Source organism: Scophthalmus maximus, chromosome 2 (genome assembly GCF_022379125.1).
Source record: "Scophthalmus maximus strain ysfricsl-2021 chromosome 2, ASM2237912v1, whole genome shotgun sequence".
NCBI classification, from domain to species: Eukaryota; Metazoa; Chordata; class Actinopteri; order Pleuronectiformes; family Scophthalmidae; genus Scophthalmus; species Scophthalmus maximus.
The window spans coordinates 15,043,696-15,059,474 of NC_061516.1; the positions used below are offsets into that span (position 1 = coordinate 15,043,696).

The 15,779-nt window shown below is 44.9% G+C and overlaps 2 protein-coding genes across 21 annotated transcripts in view; both read right to left on the reverse strand.

Annotated features, from left to right (window-relative positions):
- Positions 1 to 11,886, reverse strand: part of LOC118301128 (pleckstrin homology-like domain family B member 1) — a 28,221-nt gene extending 16,335 nt beyond the window's left edge. For 12 of the 20 annotated variants that reach the window (XM_047337161.1, XM_047337159.1, XM_047337148.1 and 9 more), the window contains exons 1-6: positions 8,504 to 8,655; positions 6,482 to 6,628; positions 5,971 to 6,094; positions 4,963 to 5,133; positions 3,650 to 3,775; positions 1,314 to 2,410 (exon numbers count right to left, since the gene is read on the reverse strand). In XM_047337161.1, the coding sequence (XP_047193117.1) occupies positions 1,314 to 2,410; positions 3,650 to 3,775; positions 4,963 to 5,133; positions 5,971 to 6,094; positions 6,482 to 6,628; positions 8,504 to 8,506 (1,668 nt within the window). In that variant the 5' untranslated portion in view covers positions 8,507 to 8,655. Of the gene's footprint in view, positions 1 to 1,313; positions 2,411 to 3,649; positions 3,776 to 4,295; positions 4,631 to 4,962; positions 5,134 to 5,970; positions 6,095 to 6,481; positions 6,629 to 8,503; positions 8,656 to 11,311; positions 11,662 to 11,734 lie in introns of those variants that run through there. The other 8 variants (XM_035626342.2, XM_047337147.1, XM_047337142.1 and 5 more) reach the window with 7 other exon arrangements.
- Positions 11,887 to 14,829: 2,943 nt separating this feature from the next.
- Positions 14,830 to 15,471, reverse strand: LOC118301137 (histone H2AX). Its single transcript, XM_035626352.2, has one exon. It carries the CDS (start codon positions 15,388 to 15,390, stop codon positions 14,962 to 14,964), a length of 429 nt encoding a protein of 142 aa, XP_035482245.1. The 5' UTR covers positions 15,391 to 15,471; the 3' UTR covers positions 14,830 to 14,961.
- Positions 15,472 to 15,779: the final 308 nt, after the last annotated feature.

The window sequence follows — 15,779 nt, forward strand, 5'->3', positions numbered from 1 at the left end:
TTTCCGGGAATGACCCCCCCCCCCCCTTCCTCACACACACACACACACACACACACACACACACACACACACACACACACACACACACGCATGCACGCACACACACACACACACACACACACACACACGCACACACACACACACGCACACACACACACACACACACACACGCACACACACACACACACACACACACCCCTTCTGTTGTCCCTTCAGCTGTCAGTATGGTGGCAGGCTGTGGAGGGGGCTACAGAATGGTGGGGTGCCTGGTGGGTGTGGATTGAGGATGGATAACGTATGCCGCCTGTGAGCTTGTGTTGTTATGAATATGAAAGAGCCTACAGTCAGACGGTGGCAACTTTGAAAGCTAATGCCATTCGGTCCTTTTGGTAAATATAGTGTTGAGCAATACGCAGCCACGCCCTCCACTCTGGACTCTAGGCTTGTGGAAGAATGTTCACCCCATGTCTCGCGGGCAAAATGTGCTGACGATGCCGGCAATGCTCTGGGGAGATGAGCCGGTGGCTGTTCGCCAGGAGATTTGGACAAGATATCTGAATGCAGACATGCTGTCTGTCATGCCAACAGTCTGCGCCTTCTCCACTAAACTGTATTTATGTCCTTTAAAACCACGGTGTTTGTCTGTCATCAGTTATCCTGTGTTGTTTTTTAATGTTGCATAGTGAAGCCAAGGATTTAATTTTTTCAAAGTGTTGTCAATTAGGTTACTGACAAACAAATCAAACATGAATCTTCTAATCATTTAAAACTTTAAAACAGTAATCATGAATATTTTTGTTCATTTTGACAAACAAGAACTGGAGTCTACTGCCTGTCATTTGTACACTTTTATTTACGATTAATTTTTTCAAGCTCCAGGTGGCTAATGAACATAATTCAGGGGAGAGGAGGATAAAGTCCCAGATATTTTTCTCAAAAGTTAGCAGTCTATCAAGTCAGAGTGAAAAGCTTTGCTGGATGTTTGATAAAAAAATGTTTAGAAAGCTGTATTTGCTTACAGTTTGTCTGGCCGGATGCAGCTGTGGCTCTACACCTTTAAGCTTGTTTTGATGGGCTGTTTTTTTTCTCATAATAAGCCAAAAGTAGATTTTTTGGGGAGAATTTAAGTACAGTTTATACAAACTGGACCTATACTGCAGTATATAGAATAAACAACCTGTCATAGAGGCCACGCCAGAGAAGCAAATGTTTCCTTTACGACTTCCTAAGCAAAGTTCACATCAGCATCCAGATGTGAACTGGACCTGTCCTCCTGAAATGATGAAGTCATATTTAAAAGCCTGGTCACTTACCAGTTTCTCCATTTCCTGCTCGCGCAGCCTCTCCTCTCTCTGCCAGCGGTGGTATTCCAGTAACTCGTCCTCGTTGTCACTGATCTCAGAGATGCTGTTCTTGCGTTCCCGTGTGTATGGCTTCATAAGACTGTGTTCCTTGGTGCAGGATCCCGTCACGTTCTTTTTGGGGCTACGAGGGCTGGCAAGAGGAGACGAAACAGAGAGAGAACCCAGACCTGACACGAGGGCACTTCCCGGGCCAGGCCTTAACCGCCTGCTTTCAGGCTCCTTCTCCAGCCCGGAGAGTGGTGATGAAATCTGGGCATACTGTGCCCTCATGGCTTCTGCTTTTGTTGTGAGTTTGCGGTGACCCTGGGGGCTCTCGGGGAAAGTCTTAGCAGGGAAGCCTTGTGAGGCGAGGGAGGAAGCTGAGCCCTGCGATCCTGGAGTCCCTCTGCAGGCCGTGAAAGGGCTGAGAGGAGGAAGTTCTCTCTGGCCGCCGGGCCCGACCAGCTCTGGCGTCCTGAGTCTTTGAGGGACATCTATGTCGGAGCGATACTGACCCTGCTCTCGCATGGGGCTGGGGGATCTCTTCTGTAGAGAGGAACCTCGTACTCGAGGGCTGGATGGAGCCGTTGGGGAAAATTTGACAGACGATGATTTGGGAGTTAGGCTGGTTTCTGTGCCCTCACCTGACCCTGTGCTAGGCGATGTAGGGCTTGACCTCACGCTCCTGAGAAGCTTTGGGCTCTCCTGGTCCCTCTGACCACCGCTAGCACTGCCTGAGGCAACAGACAGCGATGTCCGAGGAATGGGTACAGGGGCGTTATTGGTATGAGCGAACCGGGCAGGTACTGGCGGCGTTTTGTTCCCAAGGTTCTGGCCCCAAGAGCTGCTGCTGCTGTTTTGATAGATGTTGTCCTCTGTCATGGAGTTGTTTCTTCCATTGAGCATATGTGGAGGTGAGGGTTGAGGAACGGGCTGTTTCCCAGATCCCGATGATGACGGGGCCTTCAACACCAGGGAGTCCTGGAGGCTCTTTGCAACGTTGTTGATTTTAGAGTTGCCGTTGTTTGAAAAGGACTGATGGCTGCCGTTAAGCATGCAATGTGAGTCTGCAGAAGGGGGACAGAAACACTTGTGCATGAGCATTCCTGTTGAATAAATAAGGAGGTCACACACACTCAGAGAGACAGTTGTAAAAACACACACACAAACACACAGGAAGGATCTGTGTCATCTTTGTCCCTCTGACATCCACCACACCTCAGGTCAGTAGTGCAGGACTTGGAGGATCGCCCATAAAAGGAATAAATACACATGCCTGAATATGTTTGCATACACACATTCACACAGTGTCCCAATGGCCCACTTTAAATAGTGATAAATGTCTCGGAGCCCACGCTGTCCTGTATGAACCAACCCCGGCGACTGGGATATGTTGTGCTCCTCACTTGTGTTGTAATCCTACAGGGATCTGGAGCTGCTAAATATAAAAAGCTGCAGCCGTGGACCTCATTCAGAGCAGATGAAATCAGGGCCTGGTCAGGAAAGAGTGGGCCACGCACACTGGGCAGGGTGTGGTGGCTCTCGCTGCGCCGTTCAGGCTCAGACAGCCAAACCAATAAGGTCAGAGGAGAATGGCTTCTAAATATCACCGACAGCACTAAGGAAACAGTTACCACAATGATATAACATCACGTAAATGAACTGTAAAAAGGAAAAAGAAAAGAAAAAAGATTCAAACACCGGTAGCAAAGATTATAACAATCCTCTGTCACAATAGGGTCACACACTGAGCCAAACCCGCAGATTTGAGTGAACTAGATCACAATGTAGGCCACAGATAATTCGTTTTGAACAGGCTATTTCTACATCCTGTCAAGGATAATAATAGCTGGTAACACAGCTTCAAACCTAAAAGACCAATTGAGATATGAAAAACAAGATCTGGCAAATGTGTCAGATTTGAGAAGCACAAAACAAATCATTCAGATTTCGCATCAGTCATCTTTCATCACGTTTGCTGCATGTAATCTCTGCGTTTGTGAGGAGGTTCAGCCTCTAAAACATAAAACATTTGACAATGTCAAAGAACAAAGCAACATGAAACTTCCCGATCCCTGTATAGAGTTAGTGGGAGCTCATGCAACTCATTCATTTCTTACAGAAAGGTGATTGTAACACTTTGTGTGAACAACCACCCAAAGCATTTGCTCTGCCCAGAATAGCAGCTGAGGAAACAGTGCATCCTCCACACACACAGTTGTCAGGGACCAGCTTATTTCTGGATTTCAGTCTGGATTTAGAAGCTGCTTTATCGCATTGTATAAATATCAAATCAGGGTCTTTACCAGTGGGGGGGGGGTTTGTGTTGCTCAGTCCTTGGCCTCCTCCAGGCAGCATGCTCTTCATCCTCACGGCCTCCTCTGGATGGTTGAAGCGGAAAAAGGCCGACTGACCGAAACAGAGCATGCACCCTGCCGGGAGAGAAGAGCATGTGGGTAGAAAGCTGTCAGTGATGTCCTGGTTATTATTTTCAGAAAGGAATTCACACCTCTGTAAATGTACTGCTAAAAAAACTAACTGTTAATGTAGGGAAGTGTAATCATTCACCCAATTACAATTCCAGCTTAACAAATGAATGTGTCGTCAGTACTTTTTATAAGCGTTTTGTGTGTATGCAAACAGTGTCATGATAGTGTCCTGCTCTGAGTTGAACAACTGCATTTTACAGTCAAAACAACAGGAGGGTTTAAGTGAGTAGACCACTTCTTTATTTTAACATGTCTAAGTGAATACATTTTAGCCTAATATGTGGTAAAATAAGGAGGTTCAAGCATGAACGTTAGCTTCATAATCCCAAAGTCTGACATTATTATTGATCCCGTAGTCAGTTGGAGACCTTGCAACTTATGACCTTTAAAATAATTCCCTCCCGTTTTGTTATTTGTGATGGCAACACATTCGTCCTCCTGAACATTGGCTAGTTTAACTCACGTGTGATTAACCAGTAAGTGAAATCAACTCCTTCGTCTTTCCTTGCATTTCCTTGGTCTTTAAAGTAGAGCCTGCAGTAGTATCACGCGTAAGTTTCTTTTCCCCAGTTATAGATATTCCACAGGGACTTCAGTATTTATTCCTTCCTTCGAAGCAAAGTCAACATTGCTCCTTGTGATACAAGTGAAACAGTTTCCTCCATTCCTGGGTGGTTTTGTTCAGTATTTCACGATTATCCTTATAGACTCAAGCAAAGCCTGAGGTATATTCTTGTTGAGCAGCTGCTGCCTCCTCTCACGCCGGCTGATCACCTGGCTTCAAATGACATTCTGGTGTGGCTGCTGGCTTGGGTCCCACGTAAAGGGGACTGAGGGGGGCGGGACTGTTATGCTTCTTTTTTTTTTACAGCAAGTATGCACGTTACTGGAAGGACATGGGACGGTTTGGCTTTTGTGACGCTAGATGGTGTTTTCTTCTTTGCCTCCAATTTAGACCACACGGCAGAACCCAGTTGTAAAAGTTTTGGATTGTTATGTGAGAAGGTTTTTTTTTCAAACCTTTGTTTGTATATATGGCGAATTATTGATATAACATTCAAGATGAATAAGCTTCAAGCTGCCTGCAACAATCATACTACTGCAGTCATTCAAGTCTGTGAGTGCGCTACCTTGTGTCAGGCGAAAGGGTTTGGTGATGGGGAGGCCATCCGCAGAGCACTGGTTTCCACATGGGTACAAGGTGATAATGCCCGACTCGTTTTCAATGTAGCAATGCTGCGCTGCGATACCGGGGCCCTGCAGGGGGATATCTGTCCCCCCACTGCCCAGTGTGGTTCTTCCTGCAACAAGAGAAACATTTTCTCAGTATCAGTTACTGGACATCCATATATACTTGTGAATACTTTGGTGAAGTATTCTTAGGTTGAGGGTTCAAAGCCAGAAACAGTGGGGGCTCAGAGGTCAAAGCCACACGGGGCAGAGTCACAAATTGAGTCAGAAGCCTTAGCCTGGCAGATGACAGGCATCTTGTCAGCAGGAATTATTACAACTGTCTCCTACTGTATTTGGGGTATTGTTATTCAATTTTCAGCATCAGTGCCTACAAGAGATGTAACTCAACACAAAAAATGAGCCTCTGTACCACCCTCTCCCCTCTTTTCCTTTGTTGGTCAATGGGACCAGTGTGATACAAAAGGTACAAAAAACCAAAACGCTGTGGTAAGGTAGGAGTAACAACAAGCTGGTTAGAAAGTAATGTGTCATCAGTTTCTGTCAACTCATCATGCGTGACAAGTTGCACTTCTTACTTATTAAAGAACCACTGACTTGTTTTAAATAGTGTCTACAGTCCACTTCCTTTGTCACCAACAATATCATAGATTACAGATCCTATAGTCAGTACAGACACGTCGGAGCTGACACAAGCTGTAGTTTACCAAGCAGAGGTTGTAACCATTTAAACATTGCTGATCTTGCAGCTCCTCTTATAGTTGGCTTAAAAAAGTAATGGTGGACGTCAGTTAAAATTACTGTTAGTAGATTAAATTGGTGTTTTACCATTTATAATAGAACCAAAACACGCACACACACACACACACGCGCGCACACACACACACACACACACACACACACAGACACACACACACACACAAACAGACACACACACAGATCTTCACCTTCGAGCAGTGGTAGTAAAGTGATGGCTGTGCTCAGACGTCCACTTCCCAGGCTGACCAGGTGGGGGCGCTCTGCCTGGACTTTCAGGGACTTGCCCGTCTCAAACAGATCTAAAGGAGTGCTCTGTCAAAAAACAAAGACAGCCTTAATGCCCTGAAAGTGGGTATACACTGTAGATTATAGGTTTGTAACGGAAAACTTGATACTATGCTTAACAACAAAATGAAAATATGAATATGTTCAAATAAGAAGTACAGAGTATGTCACTTCTATTCAAACGGAATCTTTTGTCTCTTTTTAAGTAGGACACATTCTAATAAATGAAAATCAGCTGGCAGAATAAACATAGTATGGTTTTAATGAACTCAACTGTTAGAAAAACAGATTGTCATGCAGCATGCGTTACAGTCGAAGGATGCAGAATTGACATATATCGTGAATATACATGTAAAAACAGAGGCTAACAGTCTTTCTGAAAACATAGTTATGTTGTATGACAAGTTGACTCACCACAGATGGTAAAACAGAAATACAGTCAATGGATTGGACCTGGCTCACCTGTAAGACCTGGTGCGTCTGTCGCCCATGCTCCACCTTATTCCTCCTCATGCGGTCCATGTCGCCTGGACTGTCAGAATTATCTGACACGTGCAGATCCTGAAGCAAACACACACATACAGAGATAGAGAGAGAGAGAAGAGAGAGAAGAGCTCGGGGTGAATGGGAGCACTGGGAATACTGCTACTACAGTTGTACTACAATGGGAACAGTGCTTTCCTTAGAAACCCTTCTGCCCCAGTTGTAAGCCCATGTGACCAAGCCATTATACTGGGTAATTGTTTCTCCAGAACAAGCCAAACAAACCGACCCATCAGGAAAGCTGGCAATGATTTATGCCTCATCTAAGAGATTACTGACTTTATATGTTGAGCAACAGCAGGGATTTGATTAAAAAGTTTGGCAACAAACAGTCTGATATTATGTGAATATCGCCACAGCAGCAGAAGGTGTGAATGGGCTCTGGAGGGGCCTGACAGATCAGGGGCCGGATCACTGCTTCCTCTGACCCTGATGAGTCACTAGTGACTCCCTCGCAGAGCGCACAATCTAACAAACACACAAACTGTGTGCAGACACATTGTGCAGATTAGATACAGCTGTCTGCTCACCGCTCGCACATCAAACGAATAGGGGAAACAACGACCCGAGAGGGCCAGACGTGTCTCGAAACCATCACTCACAGACACATAAGCTGTCCAGATGACTCGCCATATTTTTTCTGCCAAGCTCTGGTATCCACGTCTGTCCCCCCTCACCCACACGTGTTGCTTGTCCTGGCAACAATTCAGTACAGCTGAGCATCCCGAGCAAAACTGAAGCAGACAGTCACCTACTATCTACTGTCTGTTTTGTCCGCCATTAACCAAGCGTGTGTCATGTTCTGACGTGTGTTGGGCCACTTTGAGACTCCAGAGCAGTTTTTTTTAGCACATGCTAAATGCTTATTCTACTGAATGGATGAGCATGATTGTTCCAAAAGATTTCCTCTCATTTGGTTTGTTGATGAAGGTGTTTGTGTTTTGCTCCAGTGTCCAAAATCTCACATGGATGTTTAACTGGGCTGAAAACTTTCATTTGTCACCAGTCAGTCAGTCATTCTGTCAGTCACAAAATGACCACATCAACCTGTTCACACACCAGTGACTGGTGCATCCAATAGAAAGACTTGAGCTCTTTGTGCTCACGTCATGCCGACATCATCACCCATAAATTAAAATTCTTAAAAACAAGACAGCCAAAAGAAACCATCCTCGAATGTCGTGCTCCAGGTTTAGCCCGTGGGCTCTCTGAGACAACGGGGCGTTCAATCTGCGTCTGATGTCACGCCAGAGTGAAACTACACATATCTGACAATCCCGTCCAGTGTGTGCATCTCTGTGTGTGAGGACCCAGTGACACGGAGGACAGACCATCCCTCTGTTCTTGGACCCCTCATGCCTCTGCTGTCAGCCCACTGGCTGTCAACACTGGCCCTCTGTCAGCCACGCACTCAGACACAGGACAGGAAAGTGGGCAGGGTAATGTGTCTGTGTCTGACTCACACAAAGACGCGCACACACACACACACACACACACACACACACACATATGCGACTGCTCCCACAGTCCTCAGTGATTTGACGTACACACCCAGGCTGGAGGATAGTTTTAACGCTCACAAATGCAGGGCCTTCCACTGTAACCTGTCATTATGGGGGCAGTTATGCCCTTCAGAGTTGCCATGAGCTTCTGAAAATAGACACCGCCAGCCACAGAGTCTGGGCTGCAACTTTTAAAGGGAAATTACTTGTGCTGAAAACACTGACAAACCAGAGAAAGACACCGAGAAAAGGACACTTAAAACGATTAATGAAATAAAAGACAGTGTTATTTTAAGGACAACATAAAATCAGAGAGGAAAAACACAACACAGTTGCTGCCAAACATAGTCGACATGCTGCCCCACTTCACTGACAGACGTGCAGCTCTTACCATTTCTCTACTCTTACAGGATCCGGACAGCAGCGAGATCCATGACTTTGATTAGAGGTTATTAATCCACGGAGCAGTGTCCACATTGTTGTTTATGTCATGCTCCTAAGCTTCATTCACCCACTGAGTTCTGCTGCTATTTCCCTCCTCCCAACCCCGTCTCCTCCCCATCCCGGTGCAGAGTTACATCCCCAACACGCAGCAAGTGGGAGACCCGGCATCAGAACTGCCCTCCAAAGCGTGGTCTTTTTTCTTTTCTTCCTAGTATAGCATAGTTTACTCTAACACTGAACTTTAAAACAGTTAAGAGGTGTTGGGTCAAAGTTCAAATCCTCCCGGAATGTTTTCATTCCCTCAAGATTTCCACTGATTGAAAGATCAGATGGACCACACCAGAGTATCACAGGAGGCTGGAAACCAAACCCTGCAAGGCTGCGAGTCTCCTCAGCATTTGTCTATTGGTAAAGCAGGTGTTAACACTCTGATCCAGAGAGGAAATAACACGTGGTGTAGGAGTCGGAGATGGAAAAGACCTTGTGTCCTCTGACTTCCTGCCCCAAGTCTGTCCCGCTTATGCAACAAAACTGGAAAGAGGGTATTTCCACTTTGGGAAAACTGTTAAATCACAATTTGTGATAGTATAGGAAACCACCGTGGATTATAATATATCCACTGTGCTTGATACGTCACTGATGATGGGACAGAGAAATACAATGTTCCAGAGGAAGTGAGTGAACACGTGAGCCATCTTTTCAGAAGTCCCAAAGGAACGCTTTGGCTTAGAGACAGACGGAAAGAGAGAGAGAGTGAAGGGGAGTGGGAGAAGGAGTCCACTATTGATCTCTCAAGGCTTTTCCCATGGTCCCGAGCCAGAGAGGAGAGATGGAGGAAATGAAGCAGATGATGAGTCACTAAGGAAAATGAAAATAAACAGCAGCAGCTAAGTAACCAGATGGGCTTGAAGTAAAGTCTGTAGAGAAGGTTGAATTCCTGAGTCAGTGATGATGTGGAAGTTACAGCTGAGAGGATGAAAAACCACTGAATGTCCTTTAAATAGTGATTTTGGATGTAGATTAGTCACGGTAGCTGTTTATCTAGCCATTCAAAGCACCCACTTTCTCCTTTAAATAGATGAATAGAATAAATCAATAAATAAATGAGCCACAGGAGCAGATGAAATAGATTGTTGCAAGCAAACTCACTTCTTTATTAATATGATGTGATTTGTAAATAATTGTAAGTTATCATAGTTCAGTAACTTTGACAGATCGTCAAATATTTAAGCTTTGTTGTTGTTGTTGATGTCACATGTTAATTTGTTAACTTGATAAAATGCATTAGCACAGCTACAGGATGCTGCTCATTACGATTCATCTTTATTATAAAAAATGTGACCGCAATAATCAACACAGACATTTGTAAAGTCAAAAAAAAGTCCAAAGCCTGTCTGGACATTTTTGTTATAGAAAATCTTGAAACAAAAAAGTTATCCAGTGTTAACTGTGTGTTCACAATATGCTCCAAATGATAAGATAAGATTGGACAATCTTGCTTTTTACACTCCAGTGTTATTTATTCATGCATTCAATTACGTTTGTTGACTTGTCGGACAACCCCTTCACCACAGTTTTTAGACAGTAATGCACTTCATGTGAACACAATTCATGTAATCTTGTTGTGCTATTCCTTGTTGTCTAAATGAAAGGAATGTATCAATAGTGACAGTAACACAAATGCTTCAGTTTAAGAGGTGATAATGTTACATTACGCCACAACATAATTACATGTTGTGGCGTAATGTTTCAATGAGCCGCAGCCCCGCAGGCTATAAAAAGAAGCTTCTTATTTTGCTTTTCTGCCGTTAAAACTTTGTTCTGAATATTTTACTGACATCTCTCCAATCATATGACCTGACGCAACTTCATCTTCTTTGTACAACGTCTTGGCTGTGGTGGTCTTGGAAAATGATAAAGGTTTTTACTGTATACACTGTCTGATGCGTGACAGGCTGATGAGAAACCCTTTTTTAAAATTTAAATCACCCTGCATCTCTTTTGAATTCACGTGGACTTCCTTGCCCTGATCTGACCTTCTGAAGCAGAACATCCGCTCAGGCCATCCACAAATCTTGCCTCTTCTGCTGACATCAACAGGCCAATATCACCTTTGCCCTAACCCTGACCTTAACTCAAACATAACCATCCAAGTGCTGGGGCTTGTTGATGTTATTTGACATGCTGGGAGGAACGCTGCATGTAAGACACAAACTTGGGACAAGCATTGTCCTGAAGGAGGAATGATAAAAGGATTTGAACATGTGTTTGATTAGTATCATCTGCAGCACAGATCTAGATAGTTGCTGGGCACTGTGATTTAATATATGTTTTAACTTTGCCAGAAAATACATTACCATCTGAATATTCCCATTTGCTCTGATTGATAAAACACCCACATTCTCACATGTGAGAACAATCATCACACGGCACAGAAAGTAACATGGAACAAAACGCGGCTCCGATGAGACATAACCCAAGACAGATCAGAAAGAGAAAGGAAATAGAAAGATAGAAAAGGACAACGGGAAGCTGGTGACATTCCAAAAACCTATTCTTTTAGTCTCCCACCAAACAGATGTACAGACTCTACCTTTGCAACATCTGTCCACTTGTCTCTCGTAGCTTATCAATATGGTCAGGACAACGCACATCAGACGGGTGAGGCAGACATATCAACATGCAAACGAGTCATAATCACACACAGATGCATCACATTGGTCAGTTATTGAAATTCTAAAGTTAAAATACTCACTCAGGCACATGTGCACCTCACACTCCAGTCGGGGGAAAATACTTCATCAACCTGTAATTCCACCAAAGTACATTACTAGACGCCTGAGCCCCTAAGCAGCCTGGTCTCATGCTCACATGAAAGTGTCCATTCACAGAGCCTAATCTCTCTCTCTCTCCCTGAAACCAGATGACTTCCACCTGCTCCCTCTGCTCTGTTATAGTAAATTTACTGCTGGAAGTACTCAAAGATATTGAAGAATGATTAAAACAACGAAGAGGAAAGTATGTACACTCTCTCACACATGGTGTGGGAGAAATAAATGGGTCACATTGAGCTGAAGACCACAATGCTAAACTGCCACAATAGCCCCATTATCTCCTCCTCCTCTCTCCCTGCAACACACTCACAGACCATGAAGCAAATATTTTGGTTGCTAATTACCCAGGCTGGCTCGGAACATCAGAGATGAGGCATCCTCCCAACCCTTCCAGAGTAAACGCTCCCCGTTCCCTCCTTGAGGATGGAAATATGCTGTCGGTTCCTCACTGTTGCTGTGCTGCTGGGTTCTTTTCTAAGTGAAACATCCAACAGATCTACTCACATCTTTCTGCCGGGTCCACCCCTCTTTCCGGCCCTCTCTTTCTCTCTCCACTCGTCATTCCTTTTTTCCCCTTCGTTTGAATCTACCCACGCTGTATAATCCCTGCATCGCTCTGTGATTCTCACAGTGCAGACAAAACATGGAAAAAGTGTCATCAGGATGACATCTCTTCAAACTCATTAAGGATGAGAGAGGGAGAGCCATGATTAGTTTGAGGCCCAAGTGACATTTAACAGCCTTTTTCTCAAGTCAGCACTGCCTGTGACTTTACTGTACCTCTTTGCTTTCTGCACACAATTACAGCAATACTGTACAAACACAGAAATAAGGCCCAGGGAATCTGAGAAAAACTGCATTTCTCTCGCCTTGGACAGGGTGGCAGTCGGGAAATTATAGTTATCACAGCCAATGGACACTCGAGTTTTTCCTCTCCGGCTGGAGTTTTTAGCATGGCTGTTGGTGTTGGACACGTTGTCAAGGCCCGAGTAATTGGTTCAGCCTGTCCTTGGCTCAGTTCAGACTCAGTGCGTCATGCTGCTTTTGCCACCAATAAAACAGTCGAAGCAGACAGAAATATCTGCCTGCTCTCCGCCTGCAGAAAGGTTACGGGTGATTTTAGCTGCACATGTCTGAGACATGATGAGAAAAAAAGGAATCCGCACCACTGCCAACTTTGAAACAACACATCTCGTATGGATCAGCGAGTGGGCATGGAGGAGAGCCATAAGTATCTCGGCACAGTCATTGATAGCGAACTGAACCTTGACTTGAACGCTGAAAGAATCTGTATGTCAACGACTATATTTTCTACAGAGACTTTAAACCTTCAATGTTGATCACAAACTAATGGTGTTGATTACAAAGTCACTGTTGACCATGTCACTTGGATCCATGGTACGGCAACCTGAATGTCCAAAACAAAAGAAGAGTCGATAATATTGCCAATTAGTACATTAGAAAGGCAAGGTCAATTTTAGGGAGCCAAGACCATCCCCTTTATGACACATTCGACCACCTCCCCTCAGGTGAGAGGTACAGGACGGGGCAAAGTGCAATAGATTCAAATTTTCTTTTGTACCTAGTGCAATACGTGTACTTGATCTACACAATTGGTTAATGAATATAAATTCCTCTTTTTATCCAATCCACATTTCTCCTTTTAGTTTACTTGAGGTTTTTCCCTCACAGGACAATAAAGAACTGCTCCCACACACGGAATCTCTAAGTATAACTGTTGGAGGGACTGGTGGGTACTCAAGATAGATGTTTAGCTCTTTTACTGTTTGACTTAACGTTACCAGTGGAAACAGTCACCACAAAAACACTTACCACAGTACACATCCTGCATTTACACACATGAAACAGCTGACACCTGGTGGCCAAGTCAGTGAAGTGCACCTCTACCATCATGAATACTGTCATGACCCCTGACTGATCACTGAACTTCAAAGCTGTCTTGGCAAGATGTCAGAAGCCATACGACTCTTGTTTAACAACCCAATAGTGTGAAGAACTGAGGTTTTGTGGTTTGTCCTGGCCAGGTATGATCATTAGACCACTTCCCCCATAGACTGGATAAAATACTCCAACCTAAAATGCTACCACACTAATTCATATCCTTTATTATGAGAGCTGACTAAGTTACATTCATACAAAGCAGCTAGTAAATGGTCATGTACAGTAATCTCACTGCTCTACCTGGGATTGCTTATGATTCTACCTTGAAAAATTGATTGACCGAGTAATTTCTTGCACACAAGCCATTACATTTGGATGATAGAATTTGGAACTTGAGGGAGTTACTGGGGGATAAATGAGTCATGTTCCTTCACATAGTTATGCCTTTTGTACTAATGACTTGTGGATTTGATCAGATGTCACCGTGCTCATGCTGGTAAAGAGCCTGCAGCTGTTCTCTCCACACGTCACAGGGAGGAAACACCTGGAGCCTCGAGCATAAAGATCCGTTAGTGTGATGCAAACTTTAACCGCACGGATACACAAACACCTTGACAAATAAAAACCCTACAGATGGTGTGCATCTCCTGCTACAACTCAAAAACAAAAAATTAACATATCCTCCATTTTCAACATCTGAGTTGCATCTCTACCTAGAACTAAGGGAGCTTAATACAACAGCCGTGTGATAAATCTGTCCCTCACAAGGTTGATGTCACAGTCTTCACTGAAGCTGTTGTGGGGAGGCACCAACTCAACACAAGGGTCATTTTTGCAGCTGCATGTTGTGTTTGTATTAAGTTCAGTGATGTTAATAGGGTGAACACACATTGACAAGAGCCGCCTTCAACATGACAATAAAACACTTCTGATGGCTTCAATTTTGAAGTTGAAATTTTTTGGGGGATTATCCTGTATACATTTAAGACAGGTGTACTCAAGATAGGAGCCAGTAGGATTAGTAAGGATTATATGTTAACGAATATTATATCTTCAGCTCAGCAAAATATGGATTAGTTTACAGTGCCACGCACTGGAGGATTTGCTGGCATCATTTCCTAAATTAAATTTAAAGTGTTAAACCCACTACATGCACAGTCACGCTCATAGGGACCACGTGAAGTGCAATCATCCAGCCTGGACCCAGAGGAATGCTGGGAGCTAGTCCCAGGCTGGCAACCATCAGGCTGTGTTGCACAACATGGCCTGTAAGGCGTCCCTGCATGTTGATGAACGAGCTTCACGTGTGATTGGCTCCTGACTCGTCCCTGCATGTTGATGAACGAGCTTCACGTGTGATTGGCTCCTGACTCAATATCAATGGTGAACATTGCCATGGTAATACTACAGCCCTAACATTTGAATCATGCAGTTCCACGGCTAGAGACTCACCAGCTGGTCACAGTCAAACTAATCCCCTCAGAAAACTAGCAAATCACTTCCCACCTGCATAACAACGAACGGCAACACACCACCATTACAAAAACAAGCTTTTATTAAATAAAAAGTCGAGGAACGAGACATGAACTAAAAGGGAACGTTGCTCGTTCGATGACGAGTGGGTGGCCCTTAAAAGGGCCTTTGGGTTGAAAGTTATTAGCCCCGGAAGCTAATACTCCTGGGACTGAGAGGAGGCCTTCTTTCCCGCCTTGCCGGAGCTCGGTGCGGACTGGCCGGTCTTCTTGGGCAGCAGGACGGCCTGGATGTTGGGCAGGACGCCGCCCTGAGCGATGGTGACGCCGCCGAGCAGTTTGTTCAGCTCCTCGTCGTTGCGGACGGCCAGCTGCAGGTGGCGGGGGATGATGCGGGTCTTCTTGTTGTCCCTGGCGGCGTTGCCGGCCAGCTCCAGGATCTCGGCGGTGAGGTACTCCAGCACGGCGGCCAGGTACACGGGGGCCCCGGCGCCCACTCTCTCCGCGTAGTTACCCTTACGCAGGAGACGGTGGACACGGCCGACGGGGAACTGCAGGCCGGCGCGGGAGCTGCGGGTCTTGGCCTTAGCGCGGGCCTTTGCTCCGGTTTTTCCTCTTCCAGACATTGTTGTTTGACGAGCTGCTTGTTGGGTTCAAAGAACTGCAACGGAATACTTAGCGGGCGCACACAACCAGGATATAAACCCCCACGCGTTGTCCCGCCCCAGAAGGCGATTGGCTTTTGGAATGAACATAGTCCTGTGTGATTGGCTCTGAAAGATCATAGCTAAGAGGAAGTCAATGACTATTAGTCTGACTTTACTGGCCACAAACCAATCACGACGCGTCTTACAAAAAGAGCGAAGGCGTCGCGCATCCTGCTTGTTGTGAGAGGGTCTTGTAAAAGAGGTGGACGTAAAAGACCAATCAGACATCTTCCCTCCAGCTTCAAAGTTTTTGGCGCGAGTGTAGTGAAGTATTGATATGGGATATAAATAACTAATGGTATTCAATA

Bases quoted from the DNA above. Each gene is read 5' to 3' on its own strand.
- LOC118301137 (XM_035626352.2), bottom strand. From the start codon at position 15,390: ATGTCTGGAAGAGGAAAAACCGGAGCAAAGGCCCGCGCTAAGGCCAAG.